This window comes from Oncorhynchus tshawytscha, unplaced genomic scaffold, assembly GCF_018296145.1.
Source record: "Oncorhynchus tshawytscha isolate Ot180627B unplaced genomic scaffold, Otsh_v2.0 Un_contig_4547_pilon_pilon, whole genome shotgun sequence".
Classification (NCBI taxonomy): domain Eukaryota; kingdom Metazoa; phylum Chordata; class Actinopteri; order Salmoniformes; family Salmonidae; genus Oncorhynchus; species Oncorhynchus tshawytscha.
Window position 1 is genome coordinate 40,220 of NW_024608549.1, and position 25,150 is coordinate 65,369.

The 25,150-nt window shown below is 46.2% G+C and overlaps 1 protein-coding gene across 2 annotated transcripts; it reads right to left on the reverse strand.

The window, feature by feature from the left end:
• Positions 1 to 24,642, reverse strand: LOC112230169 (sodium-independent sulfate anion transporter). Of its 2 annotated transcripts, XM_042313350.1 has the most exons (18): positions 24,433 to 24,640; positions 16,759 to 16,988; positions 16,336 to 16,501; positions 15,468 to 15,576; positions 13,515 to 13,707; positions 12,801 to 12,886; positions 12,651 to 12,730; positions 10,065 to 10,207; positions 9,812 to 9,990; positions 9,331 to 9,403; positions 8,993 to 9,104; positions 8,510 to 8,565; positions 7,671 to 7,811; positions 7,435 to 7,562; positions 6,626 to 6,734; positions 6,364 to 6,497; positions 1,580 to 1,667; positions 1 to 1,002 (listed from the first exon to the last, which is right to left on the reverse strand). In XM_042313350.1, the coding sequence occupies exons 3-18, from the start codon at positions 16,461 to 16,463 to the stop codon at positions 950 to 952; spliced, it is 1,812 nt and encodes a 603-aa protein (XP_042169284.1). In that variant the 5' UTR covers positions 16,464 to 16,501; positions 16,759 to 16,988; positions 24,433 to 24,640; the 3' UTR covers positions 1 to 949. The 2 variants fall into 2 exon arrangements, 1 of the variants encoding a protein (XP_042169284.1); XR_006081684.1 differs by lacking the exon at positions 1 to 1,002 and having other exon boundaries at positions 1,530 to 1,667; positions 6,636 to 6,734; positions 7,671 to 7,751; positions 24,433 to 24,642.
• Between the last annotated feature and the right edge of the window lie 508 nt (positions 24,643 to 25,150).

The following is a 25,150-nucleotide window of genomic DNA, read 5'->3' on the forward strand; positions in this document are numbered from 1 at the left end:
TTGTACTTTAAAGTATCTTTACTTAAGCACTTTACAACACTGGTTAATTCCCTGCATAAAACTACGTTTGGAGCTTTATACAAATTGTCAGTCTTATCAGATACATTTCTAAGTAAGAATTAAAACGTTTCAAAGTGTTAAAAAACAACAAAATAATTGTATTAAGTGCAGAACATACAAGGCACAAACCATTTGGAATGTGATATTCTTCTTATGGTCATGATCGTACAGGTAAATACACACACACACACACACACACACACACACACACACACACACACACACACACACACACACACACACACACACACACACACACACACACACACACACAGAGAGAGAGAGTAGGAGACAGTCAACTTCTCATCCAATAGAGGCAACCAATAAAGTACAATTGATCAATTTGAAAGGCATCAATAATTGTAATTTATCGAAGTCTAATTGATCAAGCAAATGTATACAATAATATATTATATGTATTAATGCGTATAAGAAGAACATTTAAAAGCACAGTTGCAATAGTGTAAGTACCTCACCAGTCTAAGGATATTTGACACGTCCTACTAACACCTATGTAAATCAAATCAAAACATTCCATAGGTATTAGATATAGTTATATCTCTGGACAGGCTAAGTGCTATTTCCTCCATATTGCTTCCACCTATCCACACACACTGACTCCGGTGAGGGCTTCCCAATCCTGGTCCGGGGACCCAAGACGGTGCACATCTTTTGTTTTTAGCTTAATTCAACTAATAAACTTCTCATCAAGCATTTGGTTGAATCAGGTTTGTGAGTGCGAGGGCAAAAAAACAAAAATGTGTCCCCCTTAGGGTCTGCGGGACCAGGATTGGGACACACGGGTAGGGGCTTGGAAAGGATTTGGAATTTTGATTTGGAACACAAACAGGAAGTTAAGTGCTGAGAGGGTGGGGCTTCTTTCCTTACATCACTTCCTGAGAAGTGATTTCCCGTCCTCCAGTTCCTCTGTGTACGTTGGCTCTGAAGGGGTTAACACACAGAGCAAACCTGTTAAAACAGACCCAGGATAAAGGTAGTGTGTGTGTGCTAGCTGTTCCTGTAAACTTCCAGTCATTGAGCTAACGCTAGTTAGCAATGGGCCAGAAACTACCTTCAAACTGCACACAGAGACATTCAAATGTCCATTAGTGATAGAAACCACAAACCTACTCTAGACTTGATCAGTGTCTACAGATAACTTCAACATAAAAGTCATTATAAAAGCTACAAGAAGAAACCGATCACACAGCAGCATCTTCAAAGTGGAAAAGCACAAGAGATCGGTTCTTATCCTTGGTTAAAAAAACGGGATTGACAACCTGTCAACTGCTTGACAGCCAATAAATTAGTAAGGGGGAGGGACATTCTTGGTCACCTCTGTACCCTGATTGGTCCAGATCCATACCAATCATTCTGATTTCAGTGTCAGGGTCCGTTGAGTCGAGTGTAATTGGTGCACTCAGCAGGGATTGGTTCAGGACAGCATAAAAAAAAATATATATATATCACTGTTCTCGTCTGTGATTGGTTGGTTGTAGTGTCAGTCACTGAGTGCTACCCGAAAGGATGGTTAGTGCCGCCTCCACACTGGCGGTGTGTCTAAGATCCGACAGGTCTGCTGCCAACAGGACCTCCAAGACCGAATACTGAGAGAGGGAGACAGAGGGAAGAGAAGAGAGAGACAGACAGAGGGAAGAGAAGAGAGAGACAGACAGGGGGAAGAGAAGAGAGAGACAGACAGACAGGGGGAAGAGAAGAGAGAGACAGACAGACAGGGGGAAGAGAAGAGAGAGACAGACAGGGGGAGAGAAGAGAGAGACAGACAGAGGGAAGAGAAGAGAGAGACAGACAGAGGGAAGAGAAGAGAAGAGAGAGACAGACAGAGGGGAAGAGAAGAGAGAGACAGACAGGGGGAAGAGAAGAGAGAGACAGACAGAGGGAAGAGAAGAGAGAGACAGACAGAGGGAAGAGAAGAGAGAGACAGACAGAGGAAGAGAAGAGAGAGACAGACAGAGGGAAGAGAAGAGAGAGACAGACAGAGGGAAGAAGAAGAGAGAGACAGACAGACAGGGGAAGAGAAGAGAGAGACAGACAGGGGAAGAGAAGAGAGAGACAGACAGAGGGAAGAGAAGAGAGAGACAGACAGAGGGAAGAGAAGAGAGAGAGAGAGACAGACAGAGGGAAGAGAAGAGAGAGACAGACAGGGGAAGAGAAGAGAGAGACAGACAGAGGGAAGAGAAGAGAGAGACAGACAGGGGGAAGAGAAGAGAGAGACAGACAGAGGGGAAGAGAAGAGAGAGACAGACAGGGGAAGAGAGAGAGAGACAGACAGAGGGAAGAGAAGAGAGAGACAGACAGAGGGAAGAGAAGAGAGAGACAGACAGAGGGAAGAGAAGAGAGAGACAGACAGGGGAAGAGAAGAGAGAGACAGACAGAGGGGGAAAGAGAGAGAGAGACAGACAGACAGAGGGAAGAGAAGAGAGAGACAGACAGAGGGAAGAGAAGAGAGAGACAGACAGGGGGAAGAGAAGAGAGAGACAGACAGGGGGAAGAGAGAGAGAGACAGACAGGGAAGGAAGAGAGAAGAGAGACAGACAGACAGAGGGAAGAGAAGAGAGAGAGAGACAGGGGGAAGAGAAGAGAGAGACAGACAGAGGGAAGAGAGAGAGAGAGAGACAGACAGAGGGAAGAGAAGAGAGAGACAGACAGAGGGGGAAGAGAAGAGAGAGACAGACAGAGGGAAGAGAAGAGAAGAGAGAGACAGACAGGGGAAGAGAAGAGAGAGACAGACAGAGGGAAGAGAAGAGACAGACAGACAGACAGAGGGAAAGAGAAGAGAGAGACAGACAGACAGGACAGAAGAGACAGACAGACAGACAGACAGACAGACAGACAGACAGAGGAAGAGAAGAGAGAGACAGACAGAGGGAAGAGAAGAGAGAGACAGACAGAGGGAAGAGAAGAGAGAGACAGACAGACAGAGGGAAGAGAAAGAGAGACAGACAGACAGGGGGAAGAGAAGAGAGAGACAGACAGACAGAGGGAAGAGAGAGAGAGACAGACAGACAGAGGGAAGAGAAGAGAGAGACAGACAGACAGAGGGAAGAGAAGAGAGACAGACAGACAGACAGACAGACAGACAGACAGACAGAGGGAAGAGAAGAGAGAGACAGACAGAGGAAGAGAAGAGAGAGAGAGACAGGGGGAAGAGAAGAGAGAGACAGACAGAGGGAAGAGAAGAGAGAGACAGACAGAGGAAGAGAAGAGAAGAGAGAGACAGAGGGAAGAGAAGAGAGAGACAGACAGAGGAAGAGAAGATAAAGAGAGAGACAGACAGACAGGGGAAGAGAAGAGAGAGACAGACAGAGGGAAGAGAAGAGACAGACAGACAGACAGAGGGAAGAGAAGAGAGAGAGAGACAGACAGACAGACAGACAGACAGACAGAGGGAAGAGAAGAGAGAGACAGACAGACAGGGAAGAGAAGAGAGAGACAGACAGAGGAAGAGAAGATAAGAGAGAGAGACAGACAGACAGGGGAAGAGAAGAGAGAGACAGACAGAGGGAAGAGAAGAGAGAGACAGACAGACAGGGGGAAGAGAAGAGACAGACAGACAGGGGGAAGAGAAGAGAGAGAGACAGAGGGAAGAGAAGAGAGAGACAGACAGACAGGGGGAAGAGAGAGACAGACAGACAGGGGGAAGAGAAGAGACAGACAGACAGGGGGAAGAGAAGAGAGAGACAGACAGAGGGAAGAGAAGAGAAGAGAGAGAGACAGACAGACAGAGGGAAGAGAAGAGAGAGACAGACAGAGGAAGAAGAGAGAGAGAGACAGACAGACAGAGGAAGAGAAGAGACAGACAGACAGAGGAAGAGAAGAGAAGACAGACAGGGAAGAGAAGAGAGAGACAGACAGGGAAGAGAACAGAGAGAGACAGACAGAGGGAAGAGAAGAGAGAGACAGACAGGGGAAGAGAAAGAGAGAGAGACAGACAGAGGGAAGAGAAGAGAGAGACAGACAGAGGGAAGAAGAAGAGACAGACAGACAGACAGAGGGAAGAGAAGAGAGAGAGAGACAGACAGAGGGAAGAGAAGAGAGAGACAGACAGAGGGAAGAGAAGAGAGAGACAGACAGAGGGAAGAGAAGAGAGAGAGAGACAGACAGAGGGAAGAGAAGAGACAGACAGACAGAGGGAAGAGAAGAGAGAGACAGACAGAGGGAAGAGAAGAGACAGACAGACAGACAGAGGGAAGAGAAGAGAGAGACAGACAGAGGGAAGAGAAGAGACAGACAGACAGACAGAGGGAAGAGAAGAGACAGACAGACAGAGGGAAGAGAAGAGAGAGAGAGACAGACAGAGGAAGAGAAGAGAGAGACAGACAGAGGGAAGAGAAGAGACAGACAGACAGACAGAGGAAGAGAAAGAGAGAGACAGACAGAGGGAAGAGAAGAGACAGACAGACAGACAGAGGGAAGAGAAGAGACAGACAGACAGACAGAGGGAAGAGAAGAGACAGACAGACAGAGGGAAGAGAAGAGAGAGACAGACAGCTGAGGGAAGAGAAGAGAGAGACAGACAGACAGAGGGAAGAAGAAAAAGACAGACAGACAGAGGGAAGAGAAGAGAGAGACAGACAGACAGAGGAAGAGAAAGACAGACAGAGGGAAGAGAAAGACAGACAGACAGAGGGAAGAGAGAGAGAGACAGACAGACAGAGGGAAGAAGAAAGACAGACAGACAGAGGGAAGAGAGAGAGAGACAGACAGACAGAGGAAGAGAAGAGAGAGACAGACAGACAGAGGGAAGAGAAGAAGAGAGAGACAGACAGGGGAAGAGAAGAGAGAGACAGACAGGGGAAGAGAAGAGAGAGAGACAGACAGACAGGGGAAGAGAAGAGAGAGACAGACAGACAGAGGAAAAAGAGAGAGAGAGACAGACAGAGGGAGGAAGAGAAGAGAGAGACAGACAGACAGAAGAGAAGAGAGAGACAGACAGAGGGAAAGAGAGAGAGAGAGACAGACAGAGGGAAGAGAAGAGACAGACAGACAGAGGAAGAGAAGAGAGAGACAGACAGAGGGAAGAGAAGAGACAGACAGACAGACAGAGGGAAGAGAAGAGAGAGACAGACAGAGGGAAAGAGAAGAGACAGACAGACAGACAGAGGGAAGAGAAGAGACAGACAGACAGAGGGAAGAGAAGAGAGAGACAGACAGAGGAAGAGAAGAGAGAGACAGACAGAGGGGAAGAGAAGAGACAGACAGACAGACAGAGGGAAAGAAGAGAGAGACAGACAGAGGGAAGAGAAGAGACAGACAGACAGACAGAGGGAAGAGAAGAGAAGAGAGAGACAGACAGAGGAAGAGAAGAGACAGACAGACAGACAGAGGAAGAGAAGAGAGAGACAGACAGAGGGAAGAGAAGAGAGAGACAGACAGACAGAGGGAAGAGAAAGACAGACAGACAGAGGGAAGAGAAGAGAGAGACAGACAGACAGAGGGAAGAGAAAGACAGACAGACAGAGGGAAGAGAAGAGAGAGACAGACAGACAGAGGGAAGAGAAAGACAGACAGACAGAGGGAAGAGAAGAGAGAGACAGACAGACAGAGGGAAGAGAAGAGAGAGACAGACAGACAGAGGGAAGAGAAGAGAGAGACAGACAGACAGGGGGAAGAGAAGAGAGAGACAGACAGGGGAAGAGAAGAGAGAGAGACAGACAGGGGGAAGAGAAGAGAGAGACAGACAGAGGGAAGAGAAGAGAGAGACAGACAGGGGGAAGAGAAGAGAAGAGACAGAGAGAGATGCAATCAGTCTGATTATACTTCATCATTGTTGGTCGACTAATGTACCTGCAGGCCAGAACACACCCAGTCAGTCAGTACCTGCAGGCCAGAACACACCCAGTCAGTCAGTACCTGCAGGCCAGAACACACCCAGTCAGTCAGTACCTGCAGGCCAGAACACACCCAGTCAGTCAGTACCTGCAGGCCAGAACACACCCAGTCAGTCAGTACCTGCAGGCCAGAACACACCCAGTCAGTCAGTACCTGCAGGCCAGAACACACCCAGTCAGTCAGTACCTGCAAGCCAGAACACACCCAGTCAGTCAGTACCTGCAGGCCAGAACACACCCAGTCAGTCAGTACCTGCAGGCCAGAACACACCCAGTCAGTCAGTACCTGCAGGCCAGAACACACCCAGTCAGTCAGTACCTGCAGGCCAGAACACACCCAGTCAGTCAGTACCTGCAGGCCAGAACACACCCAGTCAGTCAGTACCTGCAGGCCAGAACACACCCAGTCAGTCAGTACCTGCAGGCCAGAACACACCCAGTCAGTCAGTACCTGCAGGCCAGAGAAGATGAGTGCGACCCCTCGTAGTTTGAACTGTCGTAGCAGGTCCCTGAGCTCGTTGACAACTGTATAGTCTACAGTATTGACATGATGACAGTCCAGGACCACTGACCTAGGAGGAGAGGCTGAGGGAGACAGGGAGGGGGGAGAGGAGAGAGGGGGGGCACGCACAAGAGGAGGAAAGATTAGTCTCCCTAGGCAGACGGATTGCCTCCCACATTAACAATGTTCCAGCATTCCAGAATACCCACACTCTCTCTTACCCTGCAGTGCCTGAGTGTATAGGACAGTGTTGAGGTACTCTGTGGAGGGAAACTGAGTCCACTATCTAACTCCATCACCAAAACACCATGATCACACACCTGTTACACACAGAGAGAACACACACACCTGTTACACACAGAGAGAACACACCTGTTACACACAGAGAGAACACACACACACACCTGTACACACAGAGAACACACACACACACACACACCTGTACACACAGAGAGAACACACACACACACACCTGTACACACAGAGAGAACACACACAGAGAGAACACACACACACACCTGTTACACACACAGATTACACACAGACACACCTGTTACACACAGCCACACCTGTTACACAGAGAACACACACACACAGACACACCAGTTACACACAGACACACTGTTACACACAGAGAGAACACACCTGTTACACACAGAGAGACACACACACACACACACACACACATTACACACACACACACAGACACACCTGTTACACACAGACACACCTGTTACACACAGACACACCTGTTACACACAGAGAGAACACACACACCTGTTACACACAGAGAGAACACACACACACACACTTGAACACACACACACACTTGAACACACACACACACCTGTACACACAGAGAGAACACACACACACATTACACACAGTTACCTGTCACACAGACACACCTGTTACACACAGACACACCTGTTACATGGGCAAGTGCACACACACACACAGCCCATAGTATTATGCACACACACACACAAATGAATGCATGCACGCACACATACACATTACCTTTATGCTGGGCCTGGCTACATTGTAGAGCAGCATGAGTCCAGAAACAACTACACCTCCCACAATGCCGTACTGCACCTCCCAGAAACTCAACAGGAAGGTGATCAGGAACGGCACCAGATCAAGCTCTAACACACAGATTTGAAAACACACACACACAGATTTGAAATACACACTGACACACAAAGATGTAAAAACTGTGAGACAAACACACAGATTCAACACAAACGACTCACTGCGTATCCTCCAGAACTGCATGACGACACGGTAGTCGACCAGGGGAGCCACAGCACAGATGATGACTGCTGCCAGAGAGGCTTTAGGGATGTAGTAGAATGCTGGCATCAGGAAGGCCAGGGACAACAGCACTACCACACCTCAACACCAGACAGATACCACGCATTAATTACAGTATACTAACTACCACACAATACACTACCACACCTCAACACCAGACAGATACCACACATTAATTACAGTATACTAACTACTACACAATACACTACCACACCTCAACACCAGACAGATACCACACATTAATTACAGTATACTAACTACCACCACACAATACAGACTACCACACCTCAACACCAGACAGATACCACAATACATTAATTACACACATTAATTACAGTACATACTAACTACTACACAATACACTACCACACCTCAACACCAGACAGATACCACACATTAATTACAGTATACTAACTACTACACAATACACTACCACACCTCAACACCAGACAGATACCACACATTAATTACAGTACACAATACTACCACACTACCACATTAATTACAATACTAACTACCACACCTCAACATCAGACAGATACCACACATTAATTACAGTATACTAACTACTACACCTCAACACCAGGGGGCGTCAGACACTACACAATAATTACAAGTATACTGCAGTATTATACAGTAAACAACTATACTACAACAACATTGCAGTACAGTACAGAGAGAGAGAAAGATGGATGGATAGGAGAGAGAGAGAAAGATGGATGGATAGGAGAGAGAGAGAGAGAAAGGGGAGTGATATTTGTAGTAAATTCTGTCTTACCAGTGACTATGCCTCCGGCTGGTGTACACACCCCTGTCTGGGAGTTCACTGCAGTCCTGAACATGGGCAGATTATACATTAGCGTGTATATAACACAAACACACACACACACTACACAGGAAACACACAGACATTAGTGTTGTCACATGTCAGTATTTTCCATGGCAAAAAATTAAACACTAAGCAGACTAAACTCCTTTAAAACCTACTTTTGTAACATATTGTTTGGTACATCTTGCAAAATAAACAAATGTGATTCTGGGTGACAACATCAGGCTGTTTGTTTCCAACATTAGGACTGTTTGTTTCCAACATCAGGCTGTTTGTTTCCAACATCAGGCTGTTTGTTTCCAACATCAGGCTGTTTGTTTCCAACATAGGACTGTTTCAAGAGCTTCAGTCTGCTTCATGTTGTGTTTCCTTTGTTTCCTTACTTCCTAGTATCACCATACTGGTGTCATGGCAACACTAATGCACACACACCTTCCGAAGCTTCCTGTGACTGGATAGGCTGAGACGAAGGACCCCATAATGTTGGTTAGACCAATAGCAAACAGTTCCTGGTTGGCATTGATCCTATAGTCATTCTGACTGGCTGGGGATTCAAATCAAATCAAACTTTATTAAAAGTGCATTTAAACTCACTTAAAAGCAAAGAAGATAGAGAAACAGAATAATTATGCAAGATTTTTGAGATATTCCATCCTCAATGTGACTTCTCTGGTCAAATAAATAAGAAATAAACATTTAACAACACACTTTGGTACAGAAAGAGCACACCATTAACATCGCGCACACACACACACACACACAGCTCTCACCGAAGGCTTTAGCGATGGCAATGCTCTCCAGTACTCCCATGAAGGGGATGACAGCCAGCCCTCCTCCAAAATCCTGCCACGGGATTGGTCAGAAGGGGTTTTCAATCACTCATATCCGAGATGTGATTGGACAACGGCGTTCTAATGACTAATTACTGTTCCCTGATTGGCTTAGCATACTGACCAAGAGCGACTGGGGACCTTTGCTGTAATAGCTACTTGTTACTTTTCACTGTAACCTAATTGGAAACACAATACTGTGACAACTCAACACTAACAAATCAATACTGTAATATCATTGGTTCAGCTCACTCTCCCCCTGCCCTCCCCAACGGGGATAACTCAATTACGACACCCACTCTCCAGTGTCAACTCTGTATCCAAATTGGTCCATCCACCTGCCACTCCCCCACCCTGTATCCCTATTGGTCTGTCCCCATGTCACTCACCAACTCTGTATCCCTATTGGTCTGTCACTCACCTCTATGATCTCTCCGAAGCTGATGCTGGTACCGTTGGGCGTGGTCTCGAAGAGGGGAGGGGCTCTGAACGGCGGCAGGCCCTGGGATGTTTTCCCGGTAATGGTGAAGACCGGTGAGCCAAACGCGTTCCATGAGAACGCCAGGAAGGATGCCGCCACTACGACCAACGCATTACGCACTGAGGTGGGGAGACACACACATTATATACTCTCTCACACACACACACACCCTCCTCCCCCTACCGGTACTGACCGGTAGCGATGCCCCAGACCAGACTGTGAGCGGCCCTGGTGAGGAGGGCCTCCTGTTCTGACGGGGGTTCCAGGGTACTCTTCATCCACTGCAACGTCACCAGCAGACACAGACACAGCAGACCTAGAACCACGTCTCCTATCCTACACACACACACAGCAGACCTAGAACCACATCTCCTATCCTACACACACACACACACACACAGCAGACCTAGAACCACGTCTCCTATCCTACACACACACACAGCAGACCTAGAACCACATCTCCTATCCTACACACACACACAGCAGACCTAGAACCACGTCTCCTATCCTACACACACACACAGCAGACCTAGAACCACGTCTCCTATCCTACACACACACACACACACACAGCAGACCTAGAACCACGTCTCCTATCCTACACACAGACACAGCAGACCTAGAACCACGTCTCCTATCCTACACACACACACAGCAGACCTAGAACCACGTCTCCTATCCTACACACACACACACACACACACAGCAGACCTAGAACCACATCTCCTATCCTACACACAGACACAGCAGACCTAGAACCACGTCTCCTATCCTACACACACACACACACACACACACACACACACACACAGCAGACCTAGAACCACGTCTCCTATCCTACACACACACACAGCAGACCTAGAACCACGTCTCCTATCCTACACACACACACAGCAGACCTAGAACCACGTCTCCTATCCTACACACACACACAGCAGACCTAGAACCACGTCTCCTATCCTACACACACACACACACACACACACAGCAGACCTAGAACCACGTCTCCTATCCTACACACAGACACAGCAGACCTAGAACCACGTCTCCTATCCTACACACAGACACACAGACTAGAACACACACACACACACACACACAGCAGACCTAGAACCACGTCTCCTATCCTACACACACACACAGCAGACCTAGAACCACGTCTCCTATCCTACACACACACACACACACACACACAGCAGACCTAGAACCACGTCTCCTATCCTACACACACACACAGCAGACCTAGAACCACGTCTCCTATCCTACACACAGACACAGCAGACCTAGAACCACGTCTCCTATCCTACACACAGACACAGCAGACCTAGAACCACGTCTCCTATCCTACACACAGACACAGCAGACCTAGAACCACATCTCCTATCCTACACACACACACACACACACACACACACACACACACACACACCAGACCTAGAACCACGTCTCCTATCCTACACACACATTACAACGATATTACACAAACACATTACAACATTACACACACACACGTTACAACAACATTACACACACACACACAAAAGTGTAGCCTACTGTAGGCCTACTCTACCTGGTCTCAGGTATCCTTTAGAAGGTGTAGACCAGTCCTCTACTCTACCTGGTCTCAGGTATCCTGTAGAAGGTGTAGACCAGTCCTCTACTCTACCTGGTCTCAGGTATCCTGTAGAAGGTGTAGACCAGTCCTCTACTCTACCTGGTCTCAGGTATCCTTTAGAAGGTGTAGACCAGTCCTCTACTCTACCTGGTCTCAGGTATCCTGTAGAAGGTGTAGACCAGTCCTCTACTCTACCTGGTCTCAGGTATCCTGTAGAAGGTGTAGAACGGTCCTCTACTCTACCTGGTCTCAGGTATCCTGTAGAAGGTGTAGACCAGTCCTCTACTCTACCTGGTCTCAGGTATCCTGTAGAAGGTGTAGACCAGTCCTCTACTCTACCTGGTCTCAGGTATCCTTTAGAAGGTGTAGACCAGTCCTCTACTCTACCTGGTCTCAGGTATCCCGTAGAAGGTGTAGACCAGTCCTCTACTCTACCTGGTCTCAGGTATCCTGTAGAAGGTGTAGACCTGTCCTCTACTCTACCTGGTCTCAGGTATCCTGTAGAAGGTGTAGACCAGTCCTCTACTCTACCTGGTCTCAGGTATCCTGTAGAAGGTGTAGACCAGTCCTCTACTCTACCTGGTCTCAGGTATCCTGTAGAAGGTGTAGAACCAGTAGACCAGTCCTCTACTCTACCTGGTCTCAGGTATCCTGTAGAAGGTGTAGACCAGTCCTCTACTCTACCTGGTCTCAGGTATCCTGTAGAAGGTATAGACCAGTCCTCTACTCTACCTGGTCTCAGGTATCCTGTAGAAGGTATAGACCAGTCCTCTACTCTACCTGGTCTCAGGTATCCTGTAGAAGGTGTAGACCAGTCCTCTACTCTACCTGGTCTCAGGTATCCTGTAGAAGGTGTAGACCAGTCCTCTACTCTACCTGGTCTCAGGTATCCTGTAGAAGGTATAGACCAGTCCTCTACTCTACCTGGTCTCAGGTATCCTGTAGAAGGTGTAGACCAGTCCTCTACTCTACCTGGTCTCAGGTATCCTGTAGAAGGTGTAGACCAGTCCTCTACTCTACCTGGTCTCAGGTTTCCTGTAGAAGGTGTAGACCAGTCCTCTACTCTACCTGGTCTCAGGTATCCTGTAGAAGGTGTAGACCAGTCCTCTACTCTACCTGGTCTCAGGTATCCTGTAGAAGGTGTAGACCAGTCCTCTACTCTACCTGGTCTCAGGTATCCTGTAGAAGGTGTAGTAGACCTGCAGGAAGAACTCATGCGGTATGTCCTTCAGTCCCAGCACATTCTGGAGACAAAACAACACTGAATTAACACTGTCCTCATACAGGGATGGTGTGTGTGTGTGTGTGTCTCACCTTGACTTGACCGAAGGCTATGGTTACCGCGGCAGCACAGGTGAAGCCTTTGATCACCGGAAATGAGATGAAGTCCAGAAGAAACCCTGAAACCAGAAATTATCTAGAAATAGAACTATGAGGATGATCTAGAACCAGCACTATGATGATCCCAAACCAGAACTATGAGGGTGATCTCGAACCAGAACTACGAGGATGATCTAGAACCAGGACTACGGGGTTGATCTAGAACCAGGACTACGAGGTTGATCTAGAACCAGGACTACGGGGTTGATCTAGAACCAGGACTACGAGGTTGATCTAGAACCAGGACTACGAGGTTGATCTAGAACCAGGACTACGAGGTTGATCTAGAACCAGGACTATGAGGTTGACCTAGAACCAGGACTACGAGGTTGATCTAGAACCAGAGTACTAGGTTGATCTAGAACCAGGACTACGAGGTTGATCTAGAACCAGGACTACGAAGTTGATCTAAAACCAGGACTATGAGGTTGATCTAGAACCAGGACTACAAGGTTGATCTAGAACCAGGACTACGAGGTTGATCTAGAACCAGGACTACAAGGTTGATCTAGAACCAGGACTACAGGGTTGATCTAGAACCATAACTACAAGGGTGATCTAGAACCAGAACTACGAGGGTGATCTAGAACCAGAACTATGAGGATGATCTTGAAGACAATCTACAACAAACTATTATTTCTCCCCTACCCAAACGTAGTAGAGCCATGGCGGTCTGTATGGTTCCACAGATCAGGCTGAGGAGGACGGCTCGGACCGGGTCTCCCCCCACGTAGGAGGCACACAGCAGGGACATGATGGCAGTAGGACCCAGGGTTACATCCTTGGAGGTTCCCAGAAACGTATAGATGAACCCACCCATGAAGGCTGAGTACAAGCCGTACTGTAGAGAGGGGGATCATTTGACTTAAAGGAAGTAGAGAGAGAGCTGCACTTCCTAACCTCCTGCCAAATGTATAACCATATTAGAGACATATATTTCCTTCAGATTACACAGACCCACAAAGAATTCGAAAACAAATCCAATTTTGATAAACTCCCATATCTACTGGGTGAAATACCACAGTGTACCATCACAGCGGCAAGATTTGTGACCTGTTGCCACGAGAAAAGGGCAACCAGTGAAGAACAAACACCATTGTAAATACAATCCATATTTATTTATTTTCCATTTTGTACTTTAACTAACTATTTGCACATCGCTACAACACTGTATATAGACATAACATGACATTGAAATGTCTCCATTCTTTTGGAACTTGTGTGAGTGTAATGTTTACTGTTAGTTTTTAGTGTTTATTTCACGTTTGTTCATCCATTTCACTTGGCAACGTAAACATATGATTCCCATGCCAATAAAGCCATTTGAATTGAATTGAGAGGCAGAGAGAGAGAGCAAGAGAGAGAGAGAGAGAGAGAGAGAGAGAGAGAGAGAGAGAGAGAGAGAGAGACAGAGACAGAGACAGAGACAGACAGAGAGAGAGAGAGAGACAGAGACAGAGACACAGAGAGAGACAGAGAGAGAGAGAGAGACAGAGACAGAGAGAGAGAGACGGAGAGAGAGAGAGAGAGAGAGAGAGACAGAGAGAGACAGAGAGAGAGACAGAGAGAGACAGAGAGACAGAGAGAGAGACAGAGAGAGAGACAGAGACAGAGAGAGACAGAGAGAGAGAGAGAGAGAGAGGTCTGGGTAGGAAACAAAAAGAGAGTAGAGGAGAAGTGAGGGGGATTGTAGGAGAAAATGGAGGGAGAAGAGTGTTATGTCAGGTAGCAGGTAAAAGAGTCCCCAAGGTAAAGCTGTAGTGTACTAAAACATGAGAGGACTTGATGACTATGGTCTATAGACACTCAGGCCTATGAACTGTGTCCCAACTGTGTCCCTATTCTCTAAACTATTCATTCCCCCATAGGTCTCCGGTCAAAAGTAGTGCACTATATAGGACATAGGGTGCCATTTGGGATGCACACTGAGGTCTATAAAGCTATATGATCCAATAACATGTTCAACATTACACTCAACTATGCTTACTGTGAGGGGTTGGAAAATGTAACAACATAGGTGTGCCAAAAGTTTATTAATACAACACTAGAAACAGCATGTGATCCTTCTGGCGTGAGAGGCCTTGTCCCAGAGATATAGCAGGTACTTCTACTACCACTCACCAGTACAGGTAGGCCTAACTATTTAACCCCGACTCCTCCCTCTCACCTGTACAGATATACCCTGCCCCCAGCCCCTCCCTCTCACCTGTACAGATATACCCTGCCCCCAGCCCCTCCCTCTCACCTGTACATACTATGGTCTATAGACACTCAGGCCTATGAACTGTGATCCATTGGATCTCTCACCTCTACAGATAAACCCTGCCCCCAGCCCCTCCCACCTGTACAGATATACCCTGCCCCCAGCCCCTCCCTCTCACCTGTACAGATATACCCTGCCCCCAGCCCCTCCCTCTCACCTGTACAGATATACCCTTCCCCCAGCCCCTCCCTCTCACCTGTACAGACAAACCCCCACCCCATGCTCCTCCCTCTCACCTGTACAGACAAACCCCTGCCCCTTGCTCCTCCCTCTCACCTGTACATACTATGGTCTATAGACACTCAGGCCTATGAACTGTGATCCATTGGATCTCTCACCTGTACAGGTAGGCCGGCCACCTCAGCATAAGCCAGGGCCTGTGGTACGGTGGTTAGACCCACGGTGAGACCTGCTATCAGGTCCATCTGGAGCCAGCTCAGCCTGTACCTGCAGGTGGAGAAAACACGGAAAGACTTGTGTTAGCTCCCAAGGATTTAGATTGAAAGAGAGAGAGACAGAGACCAAGACATATTTGAAAGTAAATAAATAACGTTCAGACAACAACAATAAGCCTTAATAACCCTGCTGGTTTATTTTGGGTTCACTGTTCTGAACTCCCAGCACAGATAAGCATATGAATTTCCATGTGTCCTAAGTATCAATCATGCAAATACATATCTTTTTTATTGTGGCAAGGCGTTAGTGACATTCAAATCTATGCTCTTCTGTTCTCTATCCATGGAATTAGTCCACCGCGCCACCAGGATGGAGCTAGCAGGCCATGTTTTCTTAACTCTTTCAAAGCTGTTCCTTTTAGCTCATTTAGACCCCATATCAAAGTAATCAACCACTCATTAAGATCAGGGTTGGCCAATTAGTGGGCGCGGGGCCAACAACTGAACATTATGTAAAAAAATAAAGGAGAGAGTTTTGTTAACGCTGAGAACGGAATGTATATGTTTTTAAATAACATTCTAAGAACGTTCTTTGAACTTTACGAATGTTTTCTCGTGGTTTTTATGGAAGGTTTTCTTAATGTTCTGAGAACATGACATTAAATCGAACCATGAAGAAACCTGTAGAAAACGTCATGCTGAAGTACTGACGTTTCCACCTAAGAAACACATGGTTCTCAGAACATTATGTGCTAGCTGGGCAGCCTTTGTCTCTCATCACCAGAGAAAGAGATGAGGGTGGGACACCTACTTGGGTAACCAGGTGAGGATGGGGAGCCAGGCCTGGAGGGTTCTGTAGGAGCAGCAGGAGGCCATTCTCTCCCCCAGAGAGGGCCTTCCAATCTGGGGCCCGGGCCGGTCCAACAGGGGCTCCATCATGTTGCCTGGAACCAGGACGGAACAGGACAGAGGAGGGTCTGTAGTTGGCGAAGGGTCGAATATGAGATGGAGGAGGCGGAGAGATGTTAATGTAGACAGAGAGCAGAGTCATAGACAGACAGGCAGACACACACAAAGTGCTGACAAGCAGATTTTGAGACTACAGTACACACACACACACACACACACACAAAAAAACAAATCCAATGTGTCCATTCCATAGACACACAAACAGGCAAAACCAGGAAGGTACTGTAGGTGGCAGCAGTAGGCCAGGTAGGTTGTGTTTGCTTACCTCAGTCCTCAGACCTCAGTCCTCAGGGTGGGTGAGGTTCAAACTCGACTATAATATGACATCTACGTCTCCACACTCCAACTAGGCAGGTAAAAGAGGACAAAACACCAAGGGAGCAGAGAATCACCAACGTTCCCAGAACCGTCAGATCTCACATCATTCTAGAATCCAGAAAGGCAAGATCCTCCCAGTGTGTTTCCATTCCATGTGTGGTAGTACTGGTGCACTCACTGTGATGAAAGAACAGGAAGAAAGGAGAAAAGTGGTCAATTCAATCCAGCAATAAAAGCCCATAAAGAACAAAGACAAAGATGGTAAAATAGAGGACATACTGTAGACTGTCGTCTCCTGACAGACTTAAAGGAACATGGTTTTGCTTGTCAGCAATTGAGTTTTCAAGATAAGCTACTTTCAAAAAACAGAAATCATCCCTGTATGACGTATTCGGCATCATATGGTGATGATGTCTCTATTTTGAAAGTTGCTTATCTTAAAAATTGGATTGCTGACTAGCATAACATTTTGGGACTATGTCAACAATGGACTCATGGAACAAATACTGTACCAAAGGGTCATTTTTGGGTGGAGTTTTCCTTTAACTATTAAAATCCTACCCACAAGTGTGAGATTTATATCAGGGTGCCAACCAAGATGAACTAGACTGTGAGCTACCTGCATTTATCAGTCAGTCTACTGTACTCTACTTTCACGAGTTCTGAGTTCTACTGTACTGCCAACAGAACATGAGCAAAATATTTTTGTCTCACTTATTTATTGAATCTATAGTTTCTAAATTCAGTCGAGGCAAAAGAACATACGCAGATTGATTTAACTATCACCATGCCAACCCACTCCATTAAAAATCTATGGCTATGGTGTCACCATGCCAACCCACTCCATTTAAAATCTATGGCATCACCATGCCAACCCACCTGATTCCATTTAGAATATACGGCTATGGCATCACCATGCCAAAACACCCATCCCATTTAGAATATACGGCTATGGCATCACCATGCCAAAACACCCATCCCATTTAGAATATACGGCTATGGTATCACCAAGCCAACCCACCCCATCCCATCCAGAATATATGGCTATGGTATCACCATGCCAACCCATCCCATTTAGAATATATGGTTATGGTATCACCATGCCAACCCACCCCATTTAGAATACATGGCTATGGTATCACCATGCCAACCCACCCCATCCCATCCAGAATATATGGCTATGGTGTCACCATGCCACATCATCCCATTTAGAACATATGGCATCACCATGCCAACTCACCCCATCCCATTTAGAATTTGCTATGGTATTACCATGCCAACACACCACATCCCATCTAGAATATACGGCTATGGTATCACCATGCCAACCCATTTAAAATATATGGCTATGGTATCACCATGCCAACCCACCCCATCCCATTTAGAATATACCTGCTATGGTATCACCATGCCAATCCACCCAAAATATATGCCTATCGTATCACCATGCCAACCCACCCCATTTAGAATATATGGCTATGGTATCACCATGCCAACCCATCCCATTTAGAATATACAGCTATGGTATCACCATGCCAACCCACCCCATCCCATTTAGAATTTGCTATGGTATTACCATGCCAACACACCACATCCCATCTAGAATATACGGCTATGGTATCACCATGCCAACCCATTTAGAATATATGGCTATGGTATCACCATGCCAACCCACCCCATCCCATTTAGAATATACAGCTATGGTATCACCATGCCAATCCACCCAAAATATATGGCTATCGTATCACCATGCCAACCCACCCCATTTAGAATATACGGCTATGGTATCACCATGCCAACCCATCCCATCCAGAATATATGGCTATGGTATCACCATGCCAACCCAACCCATTTAGAATATACAGCTATGGTATCACCATGCCAACCCACCCAAAATATATGCCTATGGTATCACCATGCCAACCCACCCCATCCAGAATATATGGCTATGGTATCACCATGCCAAACCACCCCATTTAGAATATATGGCTATGGTGTCACCATGCCAACCCATCCCATTTAGAATATACAGCTATGGTATCACCATGCCAACCCACCCCATCCCATTTAGAATTTGCTATGGTATTACCATGCCAACACACCACATCCCATCTAGAATATACGGCTATGGTATCACCATGCCAACCCACCACATCCCATTTAGAATATATGGCTATGGTATCACCATGCCAACCCACCCCATCCCATTTAGAATATATGGCTATGGTATCACCATGCCAACCCACCCCATCCCATTTAGAATATATGGCTATGGTATCACCATGCCAACCCACCCCATCCCATTTAGAATATATGGCTATGGTATCACCATGCCAACCCACCCCATCCCATTTAGAATATATGGCTATGGTATCACCATGCCAACCCACCCCATCCCATTTAGAATATATGGCTATGGTATCACCATGCCAACCCACCACATCCCATTTAGAATATATGGCTATGGTATCACCATGCCAACCCACCACATCCCATTTAGAATATATGGCTATAGTATCACCATGCCAACCCACCAAATCCCATTTAGAATATACGGCTATGGTATCACCATGCCAACCCACCAAATCCCATTTAGAATATATGGCTATGGTATCACCATGCCAACCCACCACATCCAATCACCATGCCAACCCACCACATCCCATTTAGAATATATGGCGATAGTATCACCATGCCAACCCACCAAATCCCATTTAGAATATACGGCTATGGTATCACCATGCCAACCCACCAAATCCCATTTAGAATATATGGCTATGGTATCACCATGCCAACCCACCACATCCCATTTAGAATATATGGCTATGGCATCACCATGCCAAAACACCCATCCCATTTAGAATATACGGCTATGGCATCACCATGCCAAAACACCCATCCCATTTAGAATATACGGCTATGGTATCACCAAGCCAACCCACCCCATCCCATCCAGAATATATGGCTATGGTATCACCATGCCAACCCATCCCATTTAGAATATATGGTTATGGTATCACCATGCCAACCCACCCCATTTAGAATACATGGCTATGGTATCACCATGCCAACCCACCCCATCCCATCCAGAATATATGGCTATGGTGTCACCATGCCACATCATCCCATTTAGAACATATGGCATCACCATGCCAACTCACCCCATCCCATTTAGAATTTGCTATGGTATTACCATGCCAACACACCACATCCCATCTAGAATATACGGCTATGGTATCACCATGCCAACCCATTTAAAATATATGGCTATGGTATCACCATGCCAACCCACCCCATCCCATTTAGAATATACCTGCTATGGTATCACCATGCCAATCCACCCAAAATATATGCCTATCGTATCACCATGCCAACCCACCCCATTTAGAATATATGGCTATGGTATCACCATGCCAACCCATCCCATTTAGAATATACAGCTATGGTATCACCATGCCAACCCACCCCATCCCATTTAGAATTTGCTATGGTATTACCATGCCAACACACCACATCCCATCTAGAATATACGGCTATGGTATCACCATGCCAACCCATTTAGAATATATGGCTATGGTATCACCATGCCAACCCACCCCATCCCATTTAGAATATACAGCTATGGTATCACCATGCCAATCCACCCAAAATATATGGCTATCGTATCACCATGCCAACCCACCCCATTTAGAATATACGGCTATGGTATCACCATGCCAACCCATCCCATCCAGAATATATGGCTATGGTATCACCATGCCAACCCAACCCATTTAGAATATACAGCTATGGTATCACCATGCCAACCCACCCAAAATATATGCCTATGGTATCACCATGCCAACCCACCCCATCCAGAATATATGGCTATGGTATCACCATGCCAAACCACCCCATTTAGAATATATGGCTATGGTGTCACCATGCCAACCCATCCCATTTAGAATATACAGCTATGGTATCACCATGCCAACCCACCCCATCCCATTTAGAATTTGCTATGGTATTACCATGCCAACACACCACATCCCATCTAGAATATACGGCTATGGTATCACCATGCCAACCCACCACATCCCATTTAGAATATATGGCTATGGTATCACCATGCCAACCCACCCCATCCCATTTAGAATATATGGCTATGGTATCACCATGCCAACCCACCCCATCCCATTTAGAATATATGGCTATGGTATCACCATGCCAACCCACCCCATCCCATTTAGAATATATGGCTATGGTATCACCATGCCAACCCACCCCATCCCATTTAGAATATATGGCTATGGTATCACCATGCCAACCCACCCCATCCCATTTAGAATATATGGCTATGGTATCACCATGCCAACCCACCACATCCCATTTAGAATATATGGCTATGGTATCACCATGCCAACCCACCACATCCCATTTAGAATATATGGCTATAGTATCACCATGCCAACCCACCAAATCCCATTTAGAATATACGGCTATGGTATCACCATGCCAACCCACCAAATCCCATTTAGAATATATGGCTATGGTATCACCATGCCAACCCACCACATCCAATCACCATGCCAACCCACCACATCCCATTTAGAATATATGGCGATAGTATCACCATGCCAACCCACCAAATCCCATTTAGAATATACGGCTATGGTATCACCATGCCAACCCACCAAATCCCATTTAGAATATATGGCTATGGTATCACCATGCCAACCCACCACATCCCATTTAGAATATATGGCTATGGCATCACCATGCCAAAACACCCATCCCATTTAGAATATACGGCTATGGCATCACCATGCCAAAACACCCATCCCATTTAGAATATACGGCTATGGTATCACCAAGCCAACCCACCCCATCCCATCCAGAATATATGGCTATGGTATCACCATGCCAACCCATCCCATTTAGAATATATGGTTATGGTATCACCATGCCAACCCACCCCATTTAGAATACATGGCTATGGTATCACCATGCCAACCCACCCCATCCCATCCAGAATATATGGCTATGGTGTCACCATGCCACATCATCCCATTTAGAACATATGGCATCACCATGCCAACTCACCCCATCCCATTTAGAATTTGCTATGGTATTACCATGCCAACACACCACATCCCATCTAGAATATACGGCTATGGTATCACCATGCCAACCCATTTAAAATATATGGCTATGGTATCACCATGCCAACCCACCCCATCCCATTTAGAATATACCTGCTATGGTATCACCATGCCAATCCACCCAAAATATATGCCTATCGTATCACCATGCCAACCCACCCCATTTAGAATATATGGCTATGGTATCACCATGCCAACCCATCCCATTTAGAATATACAGCTATGGTATCACCATGCCAACCCACCCCATCCCATTTAGAATTTGCTATGGTATTACCATGCCAACACACCACATCCCATCTAGAATATACGGCTATGGTATCACCATGCCAACCCATTTAGAATATATGGCTATGGTATCACCATGCCAACCCACCCCATCCCATTTAGAATATACAGCTATGGTATCACCATGCCAATCCACCCAAAATATATGGCTATCGTATCACCATGCCAACCCACCCCATTTAGAATATACGGCTATGGTATCACCATGCCAACCCATCCCATCCAGAATATATGGCTATGGTATCACCATGCCAACCCACCCCATTTAGAATATACGGCTATGGTATCACCATGCCAACCCATCCCATCCAGAATATATGGCTATGGTATCACCATGCCAACCCAACCCATTTAGAATATACAGCTATGGTATCACCATGCCAACCCACCCAAAATATATGCCTATGGTATCACCATGCCAACCCACCCCATCCAGAATATATGGCTATGGTATCACCATGCCAACCCACCCAAAATATATGCCTATGGTATCACCATGCCAACCCACCCCATCCAGAATATATGGCTATGGTATCACCATGCCAAACCACCCCATTTAGAATATATGGCTATGGTGTCACCATGCCAACCCATCCCATTTAGAATATACAGCTATGGTATCACCATGCCAACCCACCCCATCCCATTTAGAATTTGCTATGGTATTACCATGCCAACACACCACATCCCATCTAGAATATACGGCTATGGTATCACCATGCCAACCCACCACATCCCATTTAGAATATATGGCTATGGTATCACCATGCCAACCCACCCCATCCCATTTAGAATATATGGCTATGGTATCACCATGCCAACCCACCCCATCCCATTTAGAATATATGGCTATGGTATCACCATGCCAACCCACCCCATCCCATTTAGAATATATGGCTATGGTATCACCATGCCAACCCACCCCATCCCATTTAGAATATATGGCTATGGTATCACCATGCCAACCCACCCCATCCCATTTAGAATATATGGCTATGGTATCACCATGCCAACCCACCACATCCCATTTAGAATATATGGCTATGGTATCACCATGCCAACCCACCACATCCCATTTAGAATATATGGCTATAGTATCACCATGCCAACCCACCAAATCCCATTTAGAATATACGGCTATGGTATCACCATGCCAACCCACCAAATCCCATTTAGAATATATGGCTATGGTATCACCATCCCAACCCACCACATCCAATCACCATGCCAACCCACCACATCCCATTTAGAATATATGGCGATAGTATCACCATGCCAACCCACCAAATCCCATTTAGAATATACGGCTATGGTATCACCATGCCAACCCACCAAATCCCATTTAGAATATATGGCTATGGTATCACCATGCCAACCCACCACATCCAATCACCATTCCAACCCACCACATCCAATTTAGAATATACTGCTATAGTGCTGGCTGGCAAATTTATTTGACACTGGCTAGCCACGATCACATGACAATTTCGTTGAAGATTTACTTTACAATTTGCATTCTGGTCTCATACAGTTTTAAATTTGTTATTGGGTCCACAGTCATTTTCATAGCTGCTCAGGCAAACACACAAAATTCAACGAGTACAAAGCCTGCACCAGGTCAAGCACAGGTAGGTCACACACACACACACACACACACACACACACACACACACACACACACACACAGTACACAAACCACACTCTACACACACACACACACACACACACACACACACACACACACACACACACACACACACACACACACACACACACACACACACACACACACACACACACACACACACACACACGGCCTGGGAACACGGCCTGGGGTTAACTGCCTGTTCAGGGGCAGAACGACAGATTTGTACCTTGTCAGCTCGGGGGTTTGAACTCGCAACCTTCCGGTTACTAGTCCAACGCTCTAACCACTAGGCTACCCTGCCGCCCCAAATACGTATGTATGTAATACGTATGTATGTAACGACCCTGGGTTTATTACAATATACACTGTACAGACAGAGACAGACACACACGGACGGACACACACACGGACCGACGGATACACACACGGACGGACGGATACACACACGGACGGACGGATACACATACTGGGCAGACAAATACTGACTGGCAATAAAAATGATCCAGTGGAATGGACAAAGAATGAATTACTTAAATAGACAAACCTATTTCCAGGCGATCTATTCTTTATGAAACGCCTGCGTTCTTCAATCACAATAAATCTATTCTTTCGTTTACTGACCGCAGCAACTAAGCGAGGTCAGCAACATAATCACTGCAGTTTCTTCAAAACCACTTCCCTTAAATGTAACTTGTGCTGATCAAGACACCACCTTCCCTAAATGTCACTTGCGCTGAGCAAGAAAGAAAAAAAGCGCGACTTCCGCCGCGTCCACTCTTCTCCGGCAAAACACTCCGCCTCATGTGACCACGATCATGTGACCAAAGTGGGCGGGGTTTGAAGCGCTGTGTTAGCGCTGTTTCCGGGAGTAGATCAAATTGATTTTCACACTGCATTTTCTTTGATCAAGAGAAAACAAAACATTGATTATTGCGAAAGTAATCAGTAAATAGAGGATAGGCTTACTTCAATGTAGAATATGTCAATAATGTCAAACAAACACTTTGACTGGAGTGTTTGAGATAAGCTTTATAGAGCTGATGCTATATTTTCTTAAAAAGTCGACTCTGCAATTTACTGCAACTGAAAAGATTGTGTTTATGATTTGAAACTTTATGAGACGGATATGGCCGTTGGTCATGATGTGATAGTCTTGTTGCTGGCGGTAATATGCTGTGTTGTAGAGAGCAAGAAGAGGAATGTTCTTCTTATTATCGGTAAGTCCCTTTTTGCTTCCGGTAATATTAACTGCAGTTGAATTC

Bases quoted from the DNA above. Each gene is read 5' to 3' on its own strand.
- LOC112230169 (XM_042313350.1), bottom strand. From the start codon at position 16,463: ATGATGGAGCCCCTGTTGGACCGGCCCGGGCCCCAGATTGGAAGGCCC. The intron at 9,991-10,064 runs GTCAGTACCGGT...TCCCCACCTCAG, and splicing joins GGTCTGGGGCATCGCTACCG to TGCGTAATGCGTTGGTCGTA. The intron at 9,105-9,330 runs GTGAGAGCTGTG...TTGAATCCCCAG, and splicing joins TGCCATCGCTAAAGCCTTCG to CCAGTCAGAATGACTATAGG.